At 39.7% G+C, this 21,810-nt stretch overlaps 2 protein-coding genes and 2 long non-coding RNA genes across 6 annotated transcripts; 2 read left to right on the top strand and 2 right to left on the bottom strand.

Moving 5' to 3' along the window:
- Positions 1-424: 424 nt before the first annotated feature.
- On the bottom strand, positions 425-2,863 carry LOC122535491 (outer mitochondrial transmembrane helix translocase). Its single transcript, XM_043667072.1, has 6 exons — positions 2,525-2,863; positions 2,148-2,390; positions 1,888-2,089; positions 1,613-1,809; positions 1,353-1,531; positions 425-1,276 (listed from the first exon to the last, which is right to left on the bottom strand). Exons 1-6 carry the CDS (start codon positions 2,678-2,680, stop codon positions 1,132-1,134), a joined length of 1,122 nt encoding a protein of 373 aa, XP_043523007.1. The 5' UTR covers positions 2,681-2,863; the 3' UTR covers positions 425-1,131.
- Positions 2,864-3,517: 654 nt separating this feature from the next.
- Positions 3,518-4,000, top strand: LOC122535495. Its single transcript, XR_006308183.1, has 2 exons — positions 3,518-3,639; positions 3,833-4,000. It is a non-coding gene; the product is annotated as an uncharacterized LOC122535495 (long non-coding RNA).
- A 361-nt stretch (positions 4,001-4,361) lies between these two features.
- Positions 4,362-5,242, bottom strand: LOC122535493. Its single transcript, XM_043667074.1, has 3 exons — positions 5,046-5,242; positions 4,740-4,925; positions 4,362-4,586 (listed from the first exon to the last, which is right to left on the bottom strand). Exons 1-3 carry the CDS (start codon positions 5,101-5,103, stop codon positions 4,369-4,371), a joined length of 462 nt encoding a protein of 153 aa, XP_043523009.1. The 5' UTR covers positions 5,104-5,242; the 3' UTR covers positions 4,362-4,368.
- Positions 5,243-6,762: 1,520 nt separating this feature from the next.
- On the top strand, positions 6,763-9,713 carry LOC122535494. 3 transcript variants are annotated; one of them, XR_006308180.1, is made up of 4 exons: positions 6,763-7,681; positions 8,114-8,265; positions 8,415-8,699; positions 9,290-9,713. It is a non-coding gene; the product is annotated as an uncharacterized LOC122535494 (long non-coding RNA). The 3 variants fall into 3 exon arrangements; XR_006308181.1 differs by lacking the exon at positions 9,290-9,713 and having other exon boundaries at positions 8,415-9,137; XR_006308182.1 differs by lacking the exon at positions 9,290-9,713 and having other exon boundaries at positions 8,101-8,265; positions 8,415-9,137.
- The last annotated feature ends 12,097 nt before the right edge of the window (positions 9,714-21,810 follow it).

Raw genomic sequence — 21,810 nt, 5'->3', positions numbered from 1 at the left:
TTTTTCTTTGTTTGCTTACAGTTGTGCTTTTTTCGTAATCAAATATTTGGATGAAACTGCAAAGATTGTTCTCTCAAGAGCAATTTATGAATGCAAGTTGCTTAAACGTAAAATCGAATTTTATTAATATTATCAATGGTTTTATATTCAACAATTATATTCTTCTTTTTTTATACAACAAATCTTGATTAAAAATTATCGTAATCTTTAACTAATTGTTATATATGTATAGAGGTAACGAACGATATTTAACATGTGAAACTAGAAATTTGCATCTCTATTTCTGTTTTTCCTTTCACATAAAATTTGCATCTCTATTTCTGTTTTGTTTTTCACATAAAATTACTTTTAAACAATCAATATTGATTTGTCTATATAAATTTGATTCTACGCTCAACATCAAGTTTAAATTACATATATATTGGACATAACAACTGTTTCTTTATAATTTCTAATCTTGTTCCATATCAGATGCATTATTTATAAACTAGGAATTATTATCTGTACACTGATAAATATAAAAATTTATACAGTGAAGTGTAACAATTAACAACAAATTAATTTACATAACAATAATCAAGATATATTGATTAATTTCTTACCATGTATACACGCATAAATACACACGTCCACACACGCATACACAGATTACTTACGAAAAAAATTGCGCATACATATAAAAATTTTCAGTATGACTAATATTAATATACTATGCAGTAAAAAAAAATACACAACAAATTAAATTGGCAAAATGTTGATATTGATAGATTCAATTCTCTTTTTTAATCAAGATACTTTACATTTTGTTTGTATTATAAATCTCATGGAATCTATTTTCTATCCAATAAAATAATTTAAATTGTACTCAAATTTCTTCTCCTCGAAATATAAGTTAGTAGTCCTATATCAGAGGTAATTATATGTTACATACATATATATGCATATATACACCTTTTTTCCATGCGCACTGTTTCTCTTAGTGTTAGCAATTTATGAATTATGAAATTTTGCAACAAAATTTTTTACATACTCTTTCTTATGAATATTTGAAAATGAGATACATTACTATAAAATTCTTTTCCTAATTTTTCTTTCTTAAAGAAAAAAATTTCAAAATGGATTGACATATGTCTAATCTATATCAGATTTAAGAACACTACGAGTACCCGTATGTATTTTAGATGTTCTTAATTTTTTATATGATGTAAGTAGATCTTCCATTGTTATAGGTCGTACTGCATCGTGAAACTCTTCATCGTCAGTACTACTAGTATCCCTATAATAAAAAAAAGTTAAATATAAATTTTATTATCAATTTTTACATATAATAATGATATTAGATATATATTAACTGTGTATGAGTTCGCAAGTAATCCCGAACGCGATAAATAGAAGCATTTCTACAAAGTTCTTGCAGGTCTGATCCAGAAAAATCTTCTGTAATTTTCGCCAATTTTACTATATCTATATTTTCAGCTACTGGTTCATGATCTAATATCAACTTTAAGACTTGTATTCGTTGTTGTTCATCCTGAAATATATATATATATATATAAAAATCGTATAAACACACGTTTTTTTATCAATATAATTTAATATAAATCTTATTTACTGGCAAACCAATGTGGAAAGTAGCTGGCATACGTCTGAGAATAGCTCTGTCTAAGTCTTGTGGTCTATTAGTAGCACCCATTATTATAACTGTGCAAGAAGGATCTGTGATTAGTCCATCCCAAAGAGACATGAATTGTGCTTTCATCATTGCTGTTGCTTCATGATCTTGTGAGTTACGTGCTCTTAAAAATGAATCTGTGTGGAAAAAAAATAGAGGATATTTTACGTTTAATTGATATTAGCATAAAGTAAACAATCTTTTTTTCTACCAACCTATTTCATCAATAAAGATTATACATGGTTGAAGTTTCACAGCTAATGAAAAGACAGCTGCAGTTAATTTTTGACTTTCACCGTACCATTTATCAGTTAGAATGCTTACATCTAAATTAATGAAACATGTTTTAGTTTCTTTAGCGGTTGCTTTGGCAATCATCGTTTTACCACAACCTGGTGGACCGTGCAATAGTACACCCTAAAATCAGAATATAGATTGTAATATATAAATTTTCCAACAACGTATAATTTTCTACCTTTGGTGCTTGAGTTAACTGAGAGTCTTCGAATAATTCTTTTCTCTGTATAGGCAATATCACAGTTTCTTTGAGTTCTTGTATAACATGTTCAAGGCCTGCAATATTCTCCCATGAAACTCTAATATCTTTGGGATCCACTATGTGATTAGCTATCATCATTTCATAATCTGTCAACTGATCCATGTCCACTGACCATGATAGATTATCAGTTTTGGCTAATTTTCGTAACTGTTCTTGTGCCTGCGGAGCATTCAAGTAAAGCTTTTTTTTATTAAAAAAAAATACATGAGAAATGAGGTTATTTTTTTAATATGTAGAGAAAATATGTTATGTAAGACTTAATTTTTAAAAACATTAAACAATTAATGTATAACCTTTTTCCTGGCTTTTTTCTTTGCATTGTTCGTTGGATCAAGTTGATTCATAATCCATTTCATACTGAAAAATCCAAAAGCCGCGATAAACGATATCCTTGCCACAAGCACAAATATTTCCGACCGCGTGTATCCGACTCCATCCGCAATATTCATTGTATATTGCAGTTTATTTCAATTTAAACAGGAAATTCCTTTATTCGTGTATTAACTTTCCTTCGCCGAAATCACATGCCACTTTAAACGCTGATCAAACTTCCAACTTGAACATTCATAAAGAAAAGAATAGTTGTATACAATGGAGCGAGAGGGAAATGTAAAGCATGCGCAAATCATTCAGACATATATGAAGAGTTCAAGAGTTTTAATATAAAAATTCCCTACGATAATCACAATTACCAATATAATTTTTTTGATTAAGCATTATAATAAGCTCATACGTTAAAGTGTACATCCATAATTAATACGAAATAATATAATCTCATATTCAGTTGTTTTTCATATAATTAGCAGATTTTAAATGAATATTGTTCTATGTATCCAATTCGTTTTTTGGACTCATCTTTTTTGTTGTATTACAGCTTAGAAAGAGTAATTCTTATTCTCTTTCGATATACATATGTATATTTCTTGAATTTGCATTTTCGTTTTGATTCATGTTTTTATTGCAATTTAATTAACGACTGTAATTTTTATGGAAACAATACAATTTTTTTTTATAAGGTAGCAAATTCCGGGGATTCTCTTCGATATATTCGGGGAAATACATACGGAGAATACTTAATTTTATATTAATATGTTAGTTTTACTCTAATTTTATGTTTGAACAGGACATTCAAATCTCTACTCTCTAGTCTTTGGTATGAACTTATGTACATATAGTTATCTTTATAAGAGTTCTAGCATCTTGTAGTACCAAATGTATTAATCATACTAATTCTAGTAAGTTAGTTTAGTCAAAAAATCACGTTCTAACAAATTATATAATAATAATAACGCACATCGTATTTGAAATGATCAGAGATAAAAAAACAATTACAGTAAAACTAAAAATAGAAAGAATAAATTATATTACTAATGAGGTTGACTTCTGTTAGCAATGCAGTTTATTACATGTAATTATACAATAACTTTAAATATTGTCGTCATTGTTTATATTAAATTATATACAAAATTATAGGCTGAATCTGGTATAAAAATAACGAACACTAAGAATTTATTTGTTTATTTATAAAATTATATAATACATTTAATATAAAATATTATATTATAATATAGTTCTAATTTATCTTTGATATCTTTAATCAGATCAATTTATAGAAATAATAAAAAATGGACGGATACTTTACAAATTCTGGATGAATATCTGAGATAAATCTGGACGGATATCTCTTATTTACTGTTTTTCATGATATTGTTATATTTGTAACTAATCATCGTAACAATTAAAGTCATTCTATCTGTCAAACGCAAAAATCTAAGGACATATTTTCAATTACCATATTAATAACTAAAATATCTCAGGTAAATATTTTGGACGATTTGATTAAAACAAAAACGGGAAACAATACATTAACTTTAAATATAAAGTTTGTATAAAATATTTCAAAATGTAATAGAAAACTTAATAAATAAATCAAAAATATTTTGATCATATTGCTAAATTAAGTTGTTAGAACTGCTTTTTTGTATAATAAAATGATGATGTATTTTATAGAAATACATATAAAATACTACATCATAATACATATTCTATCTACTGTTTTAAGGCACAGGCAGTTTTTCTTCAATGAAAATTTTACTTGTAATGATTTGTCCAAAATGAATAAGTATATTTCATACTTTTATCTCAAAGAGAATATGGTAATTGAAATAGCAAGACTCAATAAGATAATTATTGGGAATGACGATAAGGATGATGCTGTATTACAATTGTTTTCAGAACAAGAGCATTCTTCCCAATATACACCATTTTCATAGACTCCCCAATTACAAACACCTGTGACTCCAGTACTGGCTACAGAAGAACATCGACGAATCACTTGACGCCATCTACCGTCCCCTTCAAAAATTAATCAAAAAAATAAATAAATGAGAACTAGATCAGTAATCGAATGATTAACCAAACGTAAATGTAAGTGTACCGTATATTTAAATTTGTTGACATAAGTTAAATCTTGTTCAGTAACAAGAAATTTTAAAGAAGTAAACTTACAAATAAAACCACGAGGACTCTGATGTGTTATTTTAACACAGAATGTACCAGGCATGTGTGACTCTTCGCTGTTACATTCGATGGCGATATTTTTCTCTTTATCAAATTTTCCATATGCTCCACACAGATCTTCGCCCTTAGGATCAGTATCACTACTACACTGATAACAACGAATCGCTTGAGTACCTAAAATTTATTTAAGTGAATTGAAAAATTAATTGAAACTTAATACTTCATAACCTTAAATTGAACGCTCTTATTTTATACACGCTACAGTAGTTTTTATTCGACAACATATACACTTACCTATCACTGTGAACAAAAGTAATAAATTAGCATATACGATTGCCTTTTTAAAAATCATTTCGAGATATTATCACTTAAGAAAATGAAATTATGAAACGTATATTAAAGTCACAATGTTGATTATACATATGCAATTTAATGTCATTCATAGGCGTTGGTTAACACGAGCATTGACTAAATATAAAATAGATCTAGCATCTTATGGAACTTTGTGCTTTATGTGTATTCTGAAATATCAATCTCGAGGGAATGAATATTTTTTACATTTCTTATGATTTACTACGGCGAACAGTATTACAGTACAGAAATAGTATCCAAATCAAATAATAATATTCAAATCAAATACATAGTATTCAATTCAATAATTGTTAATATATGAATAAAAGAGATGTGTTAAAATCTTGTTCATCCTTTTAATTATATTCACGAACAATAATTAAAATATCAAATTTAATTTGCCCAAAATTGTTTTAAATAAATTTGGCGCCAATTTTTCGATCTATTGAACAAAATTTGTAAATTTTTATTTGTACATTCTGCAAAAGTCAAATAAAATGCGAGAGGAAAGTTTAAGGTTTAAAAATGAGGCTGCAGCTACAGAAGTTCATAAATAAATCCTCTTAAATATCTTTTTTTTGCAAATGAAATGTAGCGACTGCTACCTCCACGCAATTAAAAATAGCGCCACCTACATCCGCTACTTTCCGTTGCAAGGTGAGTTTCCAATAAGACATGCAGCCACACTTTTTTTTTGTAAAAAATAGAAAACCCAGGAAAACCGGAAAAACGCGGGAAAAGAGTTTTCCCCCTTTTCGCAAATCAAGGATATAAAACCTGGTTGCGAAGAGGAAAAAGGCTTACTACTTTCGCTACTTCCGCTTCGGCTACTACTACTACTCTGGTAAGAAACATGTCGTATTAATAATCTGTAAGCGCACATTTGTGATATTTGCTAGAAGAAACGACCAATTAGTTTAATATCGACTGGAACTTCCTTAGACTTTGTATGCGATTTATGCATGATGAAGCTCCGCCGCATTTTAACCGAGTGGCTAGACAATTTTTAAATTAACACTTTGCAAATAAATGGATTGGTCTTATCTATGGAGGAGACATCTACTGCCATCTATCGGATTTTTCTAATTTACCCTTTCCAGTTGGAATTGAAAGAGGTGCTTAGGAGGCAATATAATCAATAGACAAAGACAACAGATACATGTCGCGTTTACCATCTAAATATCTCTCGAAGAGTGAAGTGGAAAAATCCGATAGATGGCAATACCTGAACTACTCGGTGAAGAAGATGCCTGTCGAAATTTAGTAAGCGATTGCAAGTTGCATATGTGCCCGTTACAGAAAATTTGTGCGAATATGATACATTATGTGTGTTATACGAAAGTAGCATTATAATGAAGTATAACTATCACGAATTTGATATGACTACTGATATAGTGATCTTAAATATATGTAGAATTAGTATCAAAACTAAACTCGCAAAAATATCCTGGTCTGTTACTAAATATGATCAGTGGCGTCTCGTGTATAAGTACTGCGGAGCTACAGCACTTCTAATTTTTCTTGATATATAAGTATATTTATTAATTTATTTACTTGTAATATTTACTTGTAATACATATTTAATTTTATCATGAACAATCCCACATAATTCTCTTATTTTGTATAAAAAATAATAGAAATCCATTATATTTGCAGTGTGTACATATATTTCAAAAGTTGCAGCACCCTCACAAACCGCCATTAGGTATAATAATGGTAGTTTGGCAGTTAGAGCAAACTGTACGTTTCTATTGAATATCGTCGTGTAAAAACCGGTTTCAATGTGTACTCACACGAATAGAAAAACGAAAAGGATTATTAATTCTGCTAATTATCGAATGATGAATCGCTTGAAAATTAAAGCATTGGAGACGACGACAGGCGACACAGCAACGCGGCACAGTTGCAACGTCGACGGAAAATCACTTTTACCTGGTGCACGTCGTGACAAATGAATACGAATGCCCATCGAACGACATTGGCGAAAACATGAATGATTGCTGATCCGTACATTGGGACATTCGTCATTTAACCACGGAGGAATGAAAATTTAAGGGCCATCGGATGTAGCGCTGACATTTCACGCGTGCAAAATTTCTTTCTGTTCTTTCGAAAAATAGATAGTGCTTTTAACGATTATCGGTGAAGATTAATGTTTCACAGGAGTGAAAACACCAAAACGAAAGAAGTCAACATAATGTTTCAAACAATCTCAAAACATTGTGGTTGTAACCCCTTGCTTTATGACTTTTTTCTCAATTTTCAGCAACCATTTATTATCATAACGTGTTACATCGTGTCAGATGCAAAGCACTAAAAGCATTATGTATAATTTGTATTTATTAGTCTTCAGTTTGAAGAGTTGAGATAAAAAATACAAAATTATATTGCCTAAGACTACAATTTGCTTTTTCTTTCAGATTGAAACCGAATCTTCACCGAATAATTTCTGCCACGAGTGTAACTCGATAAAATAACTCAAAGGTTGAACGTGTTTTACAGTTTCTAAACCGATACATTCTTCAAATAATCCAGCCATAGTTAACCGTTTCTCCATCACGAAGCGGAATACCTCGAGAGTAAATTAAAAACGCGGAATAATTCGCGAGCAGTGGTTAGGAATTTTATATTTATTAATATATGGAAGACTCAGAAGTTTAGTATAAGTGACTTCTTAAAGTGACCTTTCAATTAAAAATTGCGTTTATCATGCAAATGTTTTTTTTTTATTAAAATTATCAATCGATGGAATAGTTTAGTTGTTACGTCTAATAATTTAAATAACAATATATTTTTAATAGTTTTAATCATATTTTAATAATTATATTATAATGACCATATAATAATGTTTAAAATTTTCAAGAAAAAAAAATTTTTATAATACAAATTGCTCTTAATCAAAAATTAATAATAATTTATATTGATTAGATTATAAGCTCTCCATATAATATTATGTGTATAATACTCTGCGTTTTGATATTTCATTGTAATTAGTTAGCTAGTATTAATAGAGACTGGTAAATATTTAAATCAAGATTGGATAAATCACAATACACGTGGACATATGCAATTTCATCTAAGTCGCGATGGAAATGGAATATAAAATATATAAAATATGCAATTTATTAATTATTAACTGTTAACTGGCATCATTATGCTATTGGTAACTAACAGTTTAAAACTAAATTGGAGAATATTACAGATATTATCTAATTTTGAAATTTTTAATTTAATCTAATTTCAGTCGTGGACAGCGTAAAACACGAAATAAAATTGTATATTTACTTTATGAATAAAGAACGTGTTTCACAGAATGGCGAATATGGAATTGGCGTGTATGAGAGGACGCTGTAGCGTGTAACATGGAAAAAAGTTTGGTGACTCATCGATCGAGATGGAAATGCATATTCGCAGACAAAGATCGACTCGATAAATTCGCAAAAGATTTCTTGGTTTGGCAAGGCTTTAATGGAAAACGCGGCCTCTGGAAACTCCAGGCATCGGAATATCCGTGCAGACGCAGAATCAGAGAGGGGTCTCCGTCGATGTTGAGACACGAGAACGCTTTTCCGGTGACACGTAAATAAAAGTTCGAAGGTAAAGCGGTTGGAAATAAAACTAGCCTAGGTCGAGGAACGAAGCGGCGGCGAGAAGTGAGCGCGGGGAGGGGTAAAAGGAAAAATCGTTGCATCGAGAAAAACTGACATATATGAAGGTTATCGCTTCTCGTTGATATATTTTTACTAGACTCTTTGCGAGTCGATCGTCAGTTGATTTAAGTTCCGTTTGCAATACGTGGTCTCTTGGTGAACGATTGGTTTGTTTCCAACGGTTCTAATCTTTGCTCGTATTTGCACGGAATTATTTCGTTTAATTTAATTTCTTTATCTATTTATACGGGATAAAAATTCCTTGATATAAAGATACGTAAGGTGCAGAAATATAAACACAATTAATACAGTCGGATAAATAGAGTCAATGGATTAATTGAGATTTTATTAAATGGAGTTCGCTAGAAATAATGTAACGTCATTTTGCAATTTCTAGCTACTTCTTTCTTATCTAATCCATTTCTAATCGCGCAAGCGCTTCTGGTCTATTTTTTTAATGTTGTCATTTAATCGGCATTCGAGCAATACAGATTAATCTTCGTTACAAATGAACGAGGTAACATTTAAATGTTGTAGAGCACGGGAGGTTCATGCAGCCACTGCTAGTACGACGAAATAAAGAGAGGGCCAGAAAAAAAAAGAAATCGGATAGGTACAGGAGACGAAATAAAGACAAAGACGAAGCTTGTCAGTGGCGATATATATATATATAGAGAGAGAGAGAGCGATAGAGAGAAAGAGGGGAAAGGTAGAGAGGAAGTCTCAAGAGGAAGAAATCTCTCTTATTTCTAAGGTAGTCGGTTTTTCTTTCGTTTCGGTACGAAACAGACCGAGCACGTATCTCGTTAGCGAATCATTAGCAACTCTTCTCGTACTGCAACTACTGTCGCAACGAATGCTCGCGGCTTGTTCTACTCTCCTCTCTCCTTCGTCGTCTTCTTTCGCTTTCTTGTCCCATTTCGAGACAATTTCCTATCCTAGATCTTTCATACTTTCTATCACATATGTATGTATGCACATATATCTCTATTTGACGATCGTTCGTTTGCGTGACGATGTCATGTTTATTACAACGTAAGACTGTGTACATACAACACGTCGCGTGTTTACACACAGAAGCGATGGTAACGATCGAGACTCTATTTCGACCTTACTCCTCTTCTATTCAAAGCTCGATGGTCTTGGCTGTCGTTCCGCTCTCGTTCGAGCCGCATCCTCCACCTCCTTCCTCACCGCCCATTGAACGCCTTTGGCAAAGGCGTGGGTCGATCTCGCGGCAAACAACCAGACGATAACTCAGCGCTGACATTGCCACCGACTACCGATACCTGCAACTCTTATCGCGTACGCGACCGCCGCAGGTGTTGTCTATTCAGGAACTAAAGACCATCTTTAGTAGTTCTTCCTCTTCTTATCTGTATTCCTCCGGTTTCACCTCTAACTCGGCTCTAAGGCTTTCAAGTTGGCAGCAAGAGGAGGCGTAACGCGGCAACGCAGAGCGACAAACGTCGAGCAGAGTCAAGAACGAATATTCGAATTTATAGGAGCGACGATCGGCTTTTGGGCAAATAGAATAAATTTGCAAAGTCTCGGCATTAGAGCGAGACGATTTTACCGGAGAGAAGCCGCATAATACGATGCCGGCTGAGGCGGGCTGAGGGAAAGTTCGAGAACGGATCGAATGAAATTTAAATAAAAATACCGTCTTCCCTCGGATGGGTTCGCCGAGGAGGCAAAATAAAGCACGGTCTTAGCCCCCGTGGGGTCAGTCGACTCGATTCCTAGAGGACGACGCATCGTATAATAGCTAGATTTTCCAATAGGCGGCACTAGCTTCCGGATCACGTATTTTCTCTTTCGCGTCGCTATTTCTCCGACCATGTCTCTCCTCTTGACCACATTACGCGAAAACGCGTTCTCAGCTTTTTTATCGATACTCCTCGTCAGAGTCGTCCTGTACGTCGCTTCTATGCTTCCTTCCTTCTCTTTCTCACGATTATTTCGACGTTCACGAAGATATTAATTCCACGACAATCGATCTACAGCTTCGGTCTTTGTTCCTATTTGGCCTTCTCTAAGTCAAGTTTGTTTAATGTCGAATTAATTAATTTCGAAGTTCACACTCTGGATAATGTTCTCCAACAAGGGAGCTTTTTTCTGTCCGTTCTGTTCCAGGTAACCAGTTAACCTGACTGCAAATAAAAATAATTTACGGATAAACTTCGTGAGTGTAACTCGTAGCGGAATCTAGGATTTCATACTAAAGTACCCGATGATCTTCGGTTAATTTAGTGACCAAAGTTGGTAAACGCTGTTGTCGAATCGTTCGTTATAGCTGTTCCTATGGGGCATACGGGGCCGCAGAGCCGACCGTGAGACTATAAATTGTACCGGTTAGGCAAGAAGAAGAATGGAGACTTTAAAGAGCCTTTGGCTATCGTTGGATATTCTCAAAGATTTACGAAACCCGGGAACGATCCCCGGGCTGAATATAGGGTGATAGTAAGCTCGCAAATTTCTCTCTTTCCTCTCTTTTTTCCCTCCTTCTACCTAGTTTTGCAACTAGGTTTGCCTTTCTTTGCCCCACGTTGCTTCTTTGCGCTCGCTACCCTTATCATCTTCGTTTTTTTTCCCCCTTTTTCAGTTCTCTACTTTTTCCTCTACCACTTCCGCCGCTGTTTCTTCCGGGAAGAAACGCCTTTCGCGGAAACTCTTTAGCTCTCGATATTAAGCCAAGCGATTTCGCGCAAACGACGGATCGCATTTTCCCAGCTTTCGTACCCGTCGCGCTACGCAAATCAAATTCCCCAAAGGATTTCGCTCCCCGATCCCACCCAAACTTTGCTCCTGTTCTTTAGGAGGGTGTCGAGTCGCGTATTTCGCGCAAACTACACTTATGTATCACGAACACATATGTATGTACATATGTACATACGGTAGATATACAGCAGGCACGCCAAGTTCTCGTTGCCGTCCTATTCCACTCGAATAATTCTTTAGCCTTTCGTAACTTTATAATCGTGATAAAGAACGAGGCTGTACGAAAAGTGCCGGTATGATTAATGCAGAGAGAAAGAGAGAGAGATAGATAGATATATAGATAGAGAGAGAGAGAGAGAGAGAGAGAGAGAGAGAGAGAGAGAGAGAGGGGTGGGGAGAGACCGGTCGTTAGAGAACGCGGCACGACGTAGCGCGACGTACGAGATGACGGGGGAAATTGGTTTTGCATTACAAAGCCGGTGGTTCGTGATAATAGAGCGCTTCATAGGCGCAAGTACGAGCACTTACCCTCTATGAATTGTCCAATTATATTATTATTCGGGGCGAAATCCGTGGACCGGTTTCCGACCCGAGAGACCCGCGTACATACGTTCCATCCCTTGATTCACATCCGTCGATATCAATCCGGGATTCGCCAATTGTCCGCGATCGGACAAGGAAAATCTTTCGTTCCTTCTTTCGTTTGCCCAGGATGATTTTGGCGAGCAGCGCAATTTTCTTTCGCGAATGGAAGTAGGAAAGTAGCACTCCCTTGGTGGCCGGATTCGAAATTTTTCGGATATTGAAATCTAGAGAGTACCTTTTCTCGTTAGCGAACAGATCCGTTGCCACACCGATACCATATAGAATAGCATTACGAGTTCGTTGAACTAGCAAAAATGTTCGAGCCGTGTATACACAACGCGCAGTTCCTGAAGTGGATTATTATTACAGAGCGAACTCGGAGAGAGAAGAAAATAAAAAAAGAGCGAAGCAAAACGGAGGAACGAGCGAAGAGATTGAGAGAGGCTGGCCCATAAATACATTAGCCGTGCTAATTGACGAATCGTTAATCTCGCTACGCGTTACGTCCGGAATAGTAACGGATGCGAACAATAATGTCTCGGAGGACCGCAAAATCGGTTTGGACACGCTTCGCTCTTCCCACGCTCGGAAATTGCATCGACCTACGCGCGGAACGAGTTCCTATCTCTACCCCCCAAACCCTCCCTACGGTCCTACGCTGGTCACAATGTATCAGGGCAGCTCGCCAAACGGCCGCGTTTCTCTAACTCCTCTTCGGGTTCTTTCTTTGGCTCTGCCGCGCCGTCGCCGTCGTTACCTTTGCTTATTTATTCTTTTATAGCCGGCTATTTTAGCGCAAACACTTCGTTCGACAACGACGACAAGGGGAACGCAACGAGCTCGTTGTAACTTCCGTTCGGTCGCCTCTCATCTACCCCCTCGTTTGTCCAGCTACCGCTTCGATACCTCTTCTCGATATCTGCGGCTCGCAACTAATACCCTTCTATTCTTTTTTTACAGAGGGAACGGTCGCATCGACCGATTATGCTTCAATGCTGACCAATTTCGCCGCCGCCGCCTCCGAGTTTTCAAACCTCGTGCTTCAACCTCTTGAGATCTTGGAATGACGGGCCACGTCGAGAGTTTTTTTTTTTTGTCCCAAATTGCAACATTTTCTCAGTTATAAGTATATTTAAATGTAACTCAGGTGAAACAAATGACAAGTTTATTACTTCTTAATAATTTCTATCCAGTGACAAGTTCGAAAGAAAAAGAAAGTGACAAATTGTTATGTACGGTTCGGTCACTCGTTATGGTCCGCGAACCAGTTGCAAGCGCAAGAGGTCAATCTCTTGAGTTGGAATGACGTCGAGAATTTTTTGTTCCAAATTGTAACACTTTAAGTGTATTTAAATGTAACCCAGGCGAAGCAAATGATAAGTTTATTATTTTTTAATAATTTCTATCCAGTGACGTCGTACCGACAAGTTCAAAAGAAAAAGGAAGTGACAAATTGTCGTGTACGGTTTGGTCACTCGTTATGGTCCGCGAATCAGTTGCAAGCGCAAGAGGTCAATCTCTTGAGTTGGAATGACGTCGAGAATTTTTTGTTCCAAATTGCAACACTTTAAGTGTATTTAAATGTAACCCAGGCGAAGCAAATGATAAGTTTATTATTTTTTAATAATTTCTATCCAGTGACGTCGTACCAACGAGTTCAAAAGAAAAAGGAAGTGACAAATTGTTATGTACGGCTCGGTCACTCGTTATGGTCCGCGAACCAGTTGCAAGCGCAAGGGTGGAATGACGTCGATAATTGTTTGTCCGAAATTGTAACATTTTAAGTGTATTTAAATGTAATCCCGGCGAAGCAAATGATAAGTTTATTATTTTTTAATAATTTCTATCCAGCGACGTCGTATCGACGAGTTCAAAAAAAAAAGAAAGCGACAAATTGTTGTGTACGGTTCGGTCATTCGTTATGGTCCGCGTGCCAGTTGCCAGCGCAAGGAAATTACGTTAAATTCGAAAGCATCTCGATGCGACGTGTGATGGTTGGAAAATATAGGATACAGAGGATACAGAGGTGAACGTGGCTCCTCAAACGACTTCTGTTTGCGAAAGTTTGAGAACAAGCCGGCTCGATCGCGATCGATGAATTACCAAGGAGGGGAAACCGATTCAATTCGTCCGGCGCGAACTTGCAATTTTTCGCGTGCAACTCGGCATGTGCATGCGAATGATTCTACGCGGCCGGCATGGAAACAGACTGTTTACTATGTAAAGCATTGCTCTCGATTACGAGGACGCCCGTGCGTTTAGTTTTCCATTTTTCCTCAAGACTTTCCGAAGTCGTTCCCCACAGCGGGAACGGTGGTAAGCAAAAATCGATAAAGCGAAAGCACGAGCCGGAGAAGCGATGACGATTTGTTTCACTCGAGAGTTTCAGCGAGATTTTCGGTTAATCGGTAACTCGCTTGTCGCGTGAGTGTCGACAAGCTGCAGAAACAGTCGCCGAAACTTCCGACTGGTATGAAATATACATGGAGCGACAACGGCACGGTGGCATGACCCTCGTCGCTTTGTCAGGATACTCGGAGTATCGCTGGGGATCGCTGAAAGGATTACCAGTTGTCTCGAAAATCCGAGGATACCTCGTCCCAAGGTTGCAACCCGAGGTTCGCATGGTTTCGATTCCAACGCGATCGAGAGAAAAAAAAGAAGAAAGAAAACAGAGAAAAAGAAGAAAATTACGATCGAGACGACATCGCGGAACGATTCCAGTTTCTCGAAGCGGGCTTGCAATAAGTTCGGGATGAGAATTGAAGAAAGGCATCGGATGGATCCGTGATCGTAGTCGGTCGTCGAATACGAATCAGTAAACATTGATGCGCTGCAGGAGCAAGCCGCGAAGCCATTCCGACGCTGGAAAATCCTTTCAGGTTCTGAATTGGAGAGTCTCGTACATTGCCAACGTAATTGCTCCAAATAGCTCCTCGGAACGATAATTTAAAAACTTGAAACAGGTATCTTCAACTAGTGAGTCAACTTTTGTTATTTCACCATACTATTATTATGCTTAACTTACTGCTATTACTACTTTACTACTATTATTATATTACACCATTATTATCATAGTTTTACTACTATTATTATATTTAACTTGTTTAGTATTTAACTTAAATTTTACTACTATTATTATATTTCACTTTATTACTTTTTCGTGTCAACTGTAATACAAAAATAATATATTTTTACTTTTAGGTATTACCTTTTGTATTGCTGTTATTACGCATCATGAACGTCCGTGACGTCTCGCTTACGCGAGTCAACTTTTGTTACTTTGTTACAATTGCTGTATTTGATTTATTTTTATTACCGTTACTTTCAGGTATAATAATTTCCATGTTACTGTCATTATGCATCATAAACGTCGATGACGTCTCGCTTACGCGAAATTGCTTATCCATCTCTCACTACGATTGCTCCTCCCTTTTTCTTCCTCTCTCCCTCTCTCTCCCTTTGACGTGCGCACTCGTTTAACCCGAATATCGAGTGTCAATAAGAGAGAACGTACGCAACCGGCGATTTTCGCGAACGTAGAATCGTGATGCCCGTGTCGATCGATACATTTTCCCCCTACCCCTTCGCCGACAGCGTCTGCACGCTCATTTTTCGTCTGTCTCTCCTTTTTCCCCGTTGCGTCCGGAACGAGGATGGGAGAAGGACTGAGAGCGAACGGATGAAGAGGGAAGAAGGGAAGAGAATCGTATCCGGTCGATTTGGAAGTTAATGACTAGTCGCAAACGACGAGATAGAGAGTAGAAGTACGTATTAACCGGCGTGGCTCTCGAGTTTCGGCTTAGTTATCGGCAACTTTGATCTGCCATTCCGGATGCTGTCGAAAAAGACGGGAAAGCGGAGCGTGTGCCCCGACACACACGCGAGGCGGAAACCAGCCTCGGTCGGAGTTCAGGCTAGCTCCACGAACCAAACCGATACCTCTTCAAAGCCCAGTTCCCCGAGCTTTTGAGATTCCATTACGGCTGCCAGTGGCGGCGGCGAATCAATATTTAAATTCGTAATGGAAACCTGCCTGGCTGCAATTACGGCGAACGCGAGGCCGACCCGAAATTCAAGCTTCGTCCAAGTTTCGCCGTTTTCGCCGGCCGATCTCCTACCTCCGCGCAAATAACCTAGCCTCCAGCCAGCCAACCAGCCAGCTAGCCAGCCTTTGCCTCGGCTCTCTTTCTCTTTCTCTCTCTCTCTCTCTCTCGTCGAATCGGTTTTTACCGCCATCGGTTTTGCAGCCGCCAGCGCAGCGAGACGAACGATCTCCGCGTGCTTTTTTCCAGCGTGCGGCAACAAGCCGAACGAGCGGCGAGCTGAAGAGGAGGAAAGAACAGGAGGAACTAGCGACGCGTAACTGAGCGCCACTGGTCGAAGCGAGTTTGAGTCGGCGGTCGAGGTAGAATTGTGCGTGGATCAATAAATCCCGCGTGGAATAGAACGGTTCGACGGAGACGCGAAGCGGAGAATAAAGGGAGCAGCTTACGGAGCTAGCATCGCCGGGAATTTCGGAACAACGTCTACCGATCGCGCTCGTGGAAGTTTTGCGTTTTATCGTGGTGCTCGATCCGTCGGTGGCGGTGACGCGACAGGACGCGACGCGAACCACCCCCAATGCACACAAATGCTTTCATACCACGCCGGGGAGAGGAGCTTTTACAGCGGATACGCATCGATTACCCGCAACTTGAAATCTGCTCGCAGCCACTGAACAGTACAAGCGCGGATAAGTCTATGACGTTCTCGAGGAAAACGGATTGCGAGAGAGAGTGAGAGAGAGAGAACTCATCCCCCGGCGAGAACGACGAGAAAGAGGAGGGCGGAACGTAAATCGCGCGCGCAACGTCGCCGCGAGTTCCCTCGTAAACGTCAACGACGCGCAACGTGTCCGAGAATCTGGAAATTCCGAGCGTCGCGCGTCGCTTGTACCCTTCGACTGAGAGGAGAGAGAATGGATCGAGTTAACGCCGAGCTATACAGTTCCGACGTTAATACTTCCCCCCCCCCCCCCCCCCCCCGCCGACGCTCGCTCTCGAAGGCAACCGTTGCCGCACTCTTCGACTTTCCTCGATTCGACTCCGGCAAAACAGCTTTCCCTCCGCCGTCCTCGACGCGGGCGACTCGTAATCCCGAATGCCACCGTCGTCGAACAGGATTCCTCGTTCTCGCGTTTCGCGAAACTTGACGGCCTGTAGTGATTATGATAATTTATATTTATATCACAATACTATAAGTAAATAATACTATAAATAAATAATAACTCCGTAATTAATTTTAGTTGTTTAGTTATAAAAATATTATCAATATCACAAAATATACAATTGCTAATAATTTAATGAAGATTATGGAAGTTAAATGACGAAATAACGAAATAACGAATGAAGAATTTCTACTATGGCTACAATATATATATAAGTGTCAGTAAACATTTCTATGGTGATAATAAAATTAATAGCTATTTTTAAATATTCTATTGTTTATATTAAATACACATCTCGACGGAACATAGATGTCGTTGAAAAACTAAATTCTTCGAAGTAGAGGTCGCTGCGGGTCCCGGTACCCGTAGCTCCATCACCCCTCTCTTTGCACGCTCACTTTTTTTTCCCCCGTTTGTCCGTCCAGAAGTTTGTTTGGGAACAAACGCGCAACGAGCTGCTCCTTTGGTCTCGTTGCCGATGCCGGAAGTTGAAAATGGAAGTGGAAGTTTGCGAACGAACCGTCCGTCCGCGTTCCACGGTTAGTTGCTGCAGGGATGGGGTAACGACGCGCGTCACTTTTCAGCTTTCGGTGGATCCTCTCTTCGTCTGCGATCGGCTCGCGAGTCAAAAGAGATCGCTTCTTGATTCGGCCGACGAATCGTCCAGCGATTGACTCTCATCAGAGAGAGTGTGAGAGAGGATCGAATTCACGTCGGCGATATGCAAACAGTTTGAGCGAAGATAGGAGCGAGGGGAAGGGCGGAGACAGACGGAGAGGCGCGCGCGGCCTTCCTCCAGGCGTGCAATTTACATGGATAATGCAAAGGGAAGGATCGTTCCTATCCTCTGACCCAATAAAACGCAACCGTCTCCGCCGATCCTGAGCGAGTAGTTAGAATTCAATTACGCGAATGGAGCCGAACTCGGCCGCAGGACGCGGCCACGGCCCCTCCAGGCGATGGAAATCTAATAATCAAACAATGACCGGTCGCGTTTCGCGGGTATCGCCCGCAACTTCTCGATCGAGCCGGAAGCTCGAACCGAGTACGGCGTGGTACCGAGTCGTGGTCTATCGAGCTGTCGCGAGAGAAGAGGAAACAAGCGAGGCGTGCTACGCCTGTATGCATGTATTTTATTAGTCGATGCAGGGGCATCGTACGAGTTACGTCCGGTCCATCGAACAGACAAATTACCGGAGTCGCCGCGGCTGGTGAAACCATGATCTACGCGTGTAGACGCGTAGACGCGGACACTCGCGTGAGATTGAAACGAAACGCTGGAACGAAATCGCAGACGGCATTATATTGTCGCCCGTTTTCTCCATTAACGCTGTCCCGACTGTTTACGAAAATGCCGGCCGATGAAAGGCGCGGCAGATAAAAGGGCGCGGCGGCGTGGCGGAAGCGGGGGGAGGGGGTCTCGAAAGGGTGGAGGGGGTCTCGACCGAGAAACAATGAGCGCGCTTCAATTATCGCGCTTGTAAAAAAATCCGCTTATATCCTCGGCGAAACCGAGTATCGACCCTCCCACCCCCTCCTCTCCCCCTCCCCTCCCCTCCCCCTTTCCGCCACTTCCATCCGCAACTTTGGCAAATAGCTTTCCCGCGGGGATTTTAGGAAAATCTGGAACACGGCCAATGCTGTTCCATCGCGTTACATCGTTCCCTGCCTGAGTTTATATTCCCTCCCTTTCTTCCTACCTATTTTCGCGTTTATTCGTTTGCCAATGCAACGAGTTACGCGCCGACCTGAAACAACTTTCCCCGTCCTCGTCGCTCTCGTTCACCGCCGGCCTCGTCCATGAAAGAGGAGGAGGAGGAGGAGGAGGGGGAGGTTTCCTCTCTCCTTGAGCGATTTTCTCAAAGCTCGTCCGATCCCTTCGAAAAGTTTCGTCGTTAAGCGCGTCCGAATCTCGAGAACCAGCAACCGAACCGAACCGAACGGAAACGACTTTCTTTCTTTCTTTCTTTCTTTCCCTGTCTCGTCCGAGATAGATGCACAGAGTGTCCATAAAGTCTTTTTACAATTTAAAAAATTTGGTACAGATAAGTGGAAATTGTTACAAAATGAGACGTATATATTTGAGTTTTTTCTTTTTTTTTTTTTGCCTCGTTTAATACACCTCTATATGGGCACCGTTTAGTTGCACGAAGCACATGAAGACGTTACTCGATTTCTTCCACGATCGATGTTCTCCTCGGATGTTCTTGGTCGTCCACTCATCCCTTCGTCGAACACTGTCCCTGTCTTCATAAATTTCTCGTGCCATGCACGAATTGGTGGACCTGACGGTGGATCTCTTCCATACTTGGTTCTGAAGTTTCGCTAAGTCTGCAGATCCGATTTGGTTTCAATAAGCCATGATACACACTGTGCCTGCTCTTGAGAAGTAGCCATTTCGTAAGGGGTTCATTCTTATTCATTAACAGGGTAGCTGAAATGCAATGTGATAAAAACCTTGATAACCACTGACATACATAGAACAAATCTGATAAAGATATCTCATCAATTGCCTTCGTAATAAATTTTTGATATTGTAAAGAGACTCTATGGACACCCACATGGGAGGTTATGTTAAAGATACCGTGTATCGAACAAAGGTACGGGACATCACTAGTCTAAAGCAGAGGATCACATGATGCCATTGCCACCATTGATGAGGGTATGCTGCAGCGAACGTAACAAGAAATCGAGAACCGTCTTGACGTGCTTCGTGCAACTTAACGGTGCCCGATATAGAGGTGGTATTAAACGAGGCAAAAAAGAAAACTTGAATATTTACCTCTCATTTTGTAACAATTTCCACTTATCTGTCTTTTCATTTGCCTTTGTAATAAATTTTTGAAATTGTAAAGAGACTTTATGGACGCCCTGTATATATACGTATATGTCTTCATGCACGTCACACTGTCTTTGCATTCTTGTCGCTCGCAAAGCATATTTCGTGTTTCACGGTGAAACGAAAGCTCTGTTGGCGTACGAAAGAGAGAGAGAGAGAGGACGGAGTATAGGAAGGGAATATCGTCAGAGTCTGGCGAGCGCGATCTCTTACCTCGTTTCGTTCGTCCCGGTGCTCGAGGGAACGACGTGCAGGGCGTGAGGACAATGCCGGCTTCGTATTTCGGAGCGTTCTCTCTCTCTCTCTCTCTCTCTCTCTTTCTCTCTGCCAATGGATTCTGCTGACTCACGCCGCCCATTCAGCCTTCGTAAGACAACGACACGGGCCAAGGGGTTTTAAAGTTGCATTATTAATCGGGACAGACGACGGGGCAACGAGCTTGAGGGTTTTGGGGTGGCAGTTTTGTTTTCGAGCCTGGCCGTGCACGCTCCGATGCGTGGGCGTTCGTTTAATTATCGAATGTAAATAGGTTCGTTAGGGAAAGGTTTTTCAGCTGGTGCCTCCCCTACATGTCCTCTGGATGCTCTCGAGACCGAAATACCTCTCGCCCTCGAAATTCCACCATTCCGTCTTCGCGCGCGCCACGATTTTGCAAACTTTCCAGATCGTAAACGATTCGTCGACGAAGCGTGGAGTCGTACCATTTGCGAATGTGTCTATTTTGTAAAATATTTACATTTTTTTTTTTACTTTTTCGTAGATACAGAAATTATTGTAGAATTTAGAGTAATTTAGAACAATAGTGGCCGATACAATTATCCACAATCCCTGGTCAATCGTAATTTGTCACAACACGACGGGTTTTATATTAACGACATATTCACACGCCCTTTTCTTTTTCCAGATCAATGAAAAACAGCGAACGCCGAATGTTCCCGTCAAGCGTCGCGAAAATCTTACATAATTTTTACACGTATCGTTCATAACCTGGAAGTGTGTGCGCGCGGAACGGAAAGTTGGGCGATAAGATCGATGGATCGTTGGACGCGGAGAGAGAGAAAGAGAGAGAGAGAGAGAAGAAGTGAACACGGACGATTCACGGATGTGGACACGTAGCGGTCGTAACGCACGAACGAACAACCGAAACGCGGCTCGTGGAGTTCGCAGAGAGATTTATGGAAGCGCGTGCGCGGTCCCCGATCCACACATGGACCGCGAATAGAAGCATCCCCCTTGTTTTCCATGGCACATCGTCTTGTAACGCGTGTCCTGTCGCGTCGTACTGCGTCACGGCACGTTGTTTCTCCTCGAAGGAAGATGGCCTGCGCGAAGGAAGGGAGAACGTGTCGTCTTCTTCAGGAAGAAAGAACGTAAGAAGGAGAGGAAAGGCGAAGAAAAGGAAAGGAAAGGAGAGGAAAGAAATCGAATGGTTGCGGGAGGAATTGGAGCATCGAAAGGAAGAGGAGAACGGCGGGAAAGGGAAGAACGGAAGGAAGGAAGGAAGGAAGGAAGGAAGGAAGGAAGGAAGGAAGGAAGGAAGGAAGGGACGCGTGCCAGAGTTAGAGAAGAGAAGGAAACGGAATAGAACAGAGAATAGGAATAGAATAGAACAGAACAGAACAGAACAGAACAGAACGGAACGGAACGGAACGGTAAGCCAGGAAGGGACGGATAAGAGGGTTGGGTGGGGGCATGGGGGTTGGT

The sequence above is a fragment of the Frieseomelitta varia genome, unplaced genomic scaffold (genome assembly GCF_011392965.1).
Source record: "Frieseomelitta varia isolate USP_RPSP 00005682 unplaced genomic scaffold, Fvar_1.2 scaffold_729, whole genome shotgun sequence".
Classification (NCBI taxonomy): Eukaryota; Metazoa; Arthropoda; class Insecta; order Hymenoptera; family Apidae; genus Frieseomelitta; species Frieseomelitta varia.
This window is presented reverse-complemented; position numbering and strand designations above follow the sequence as displayed.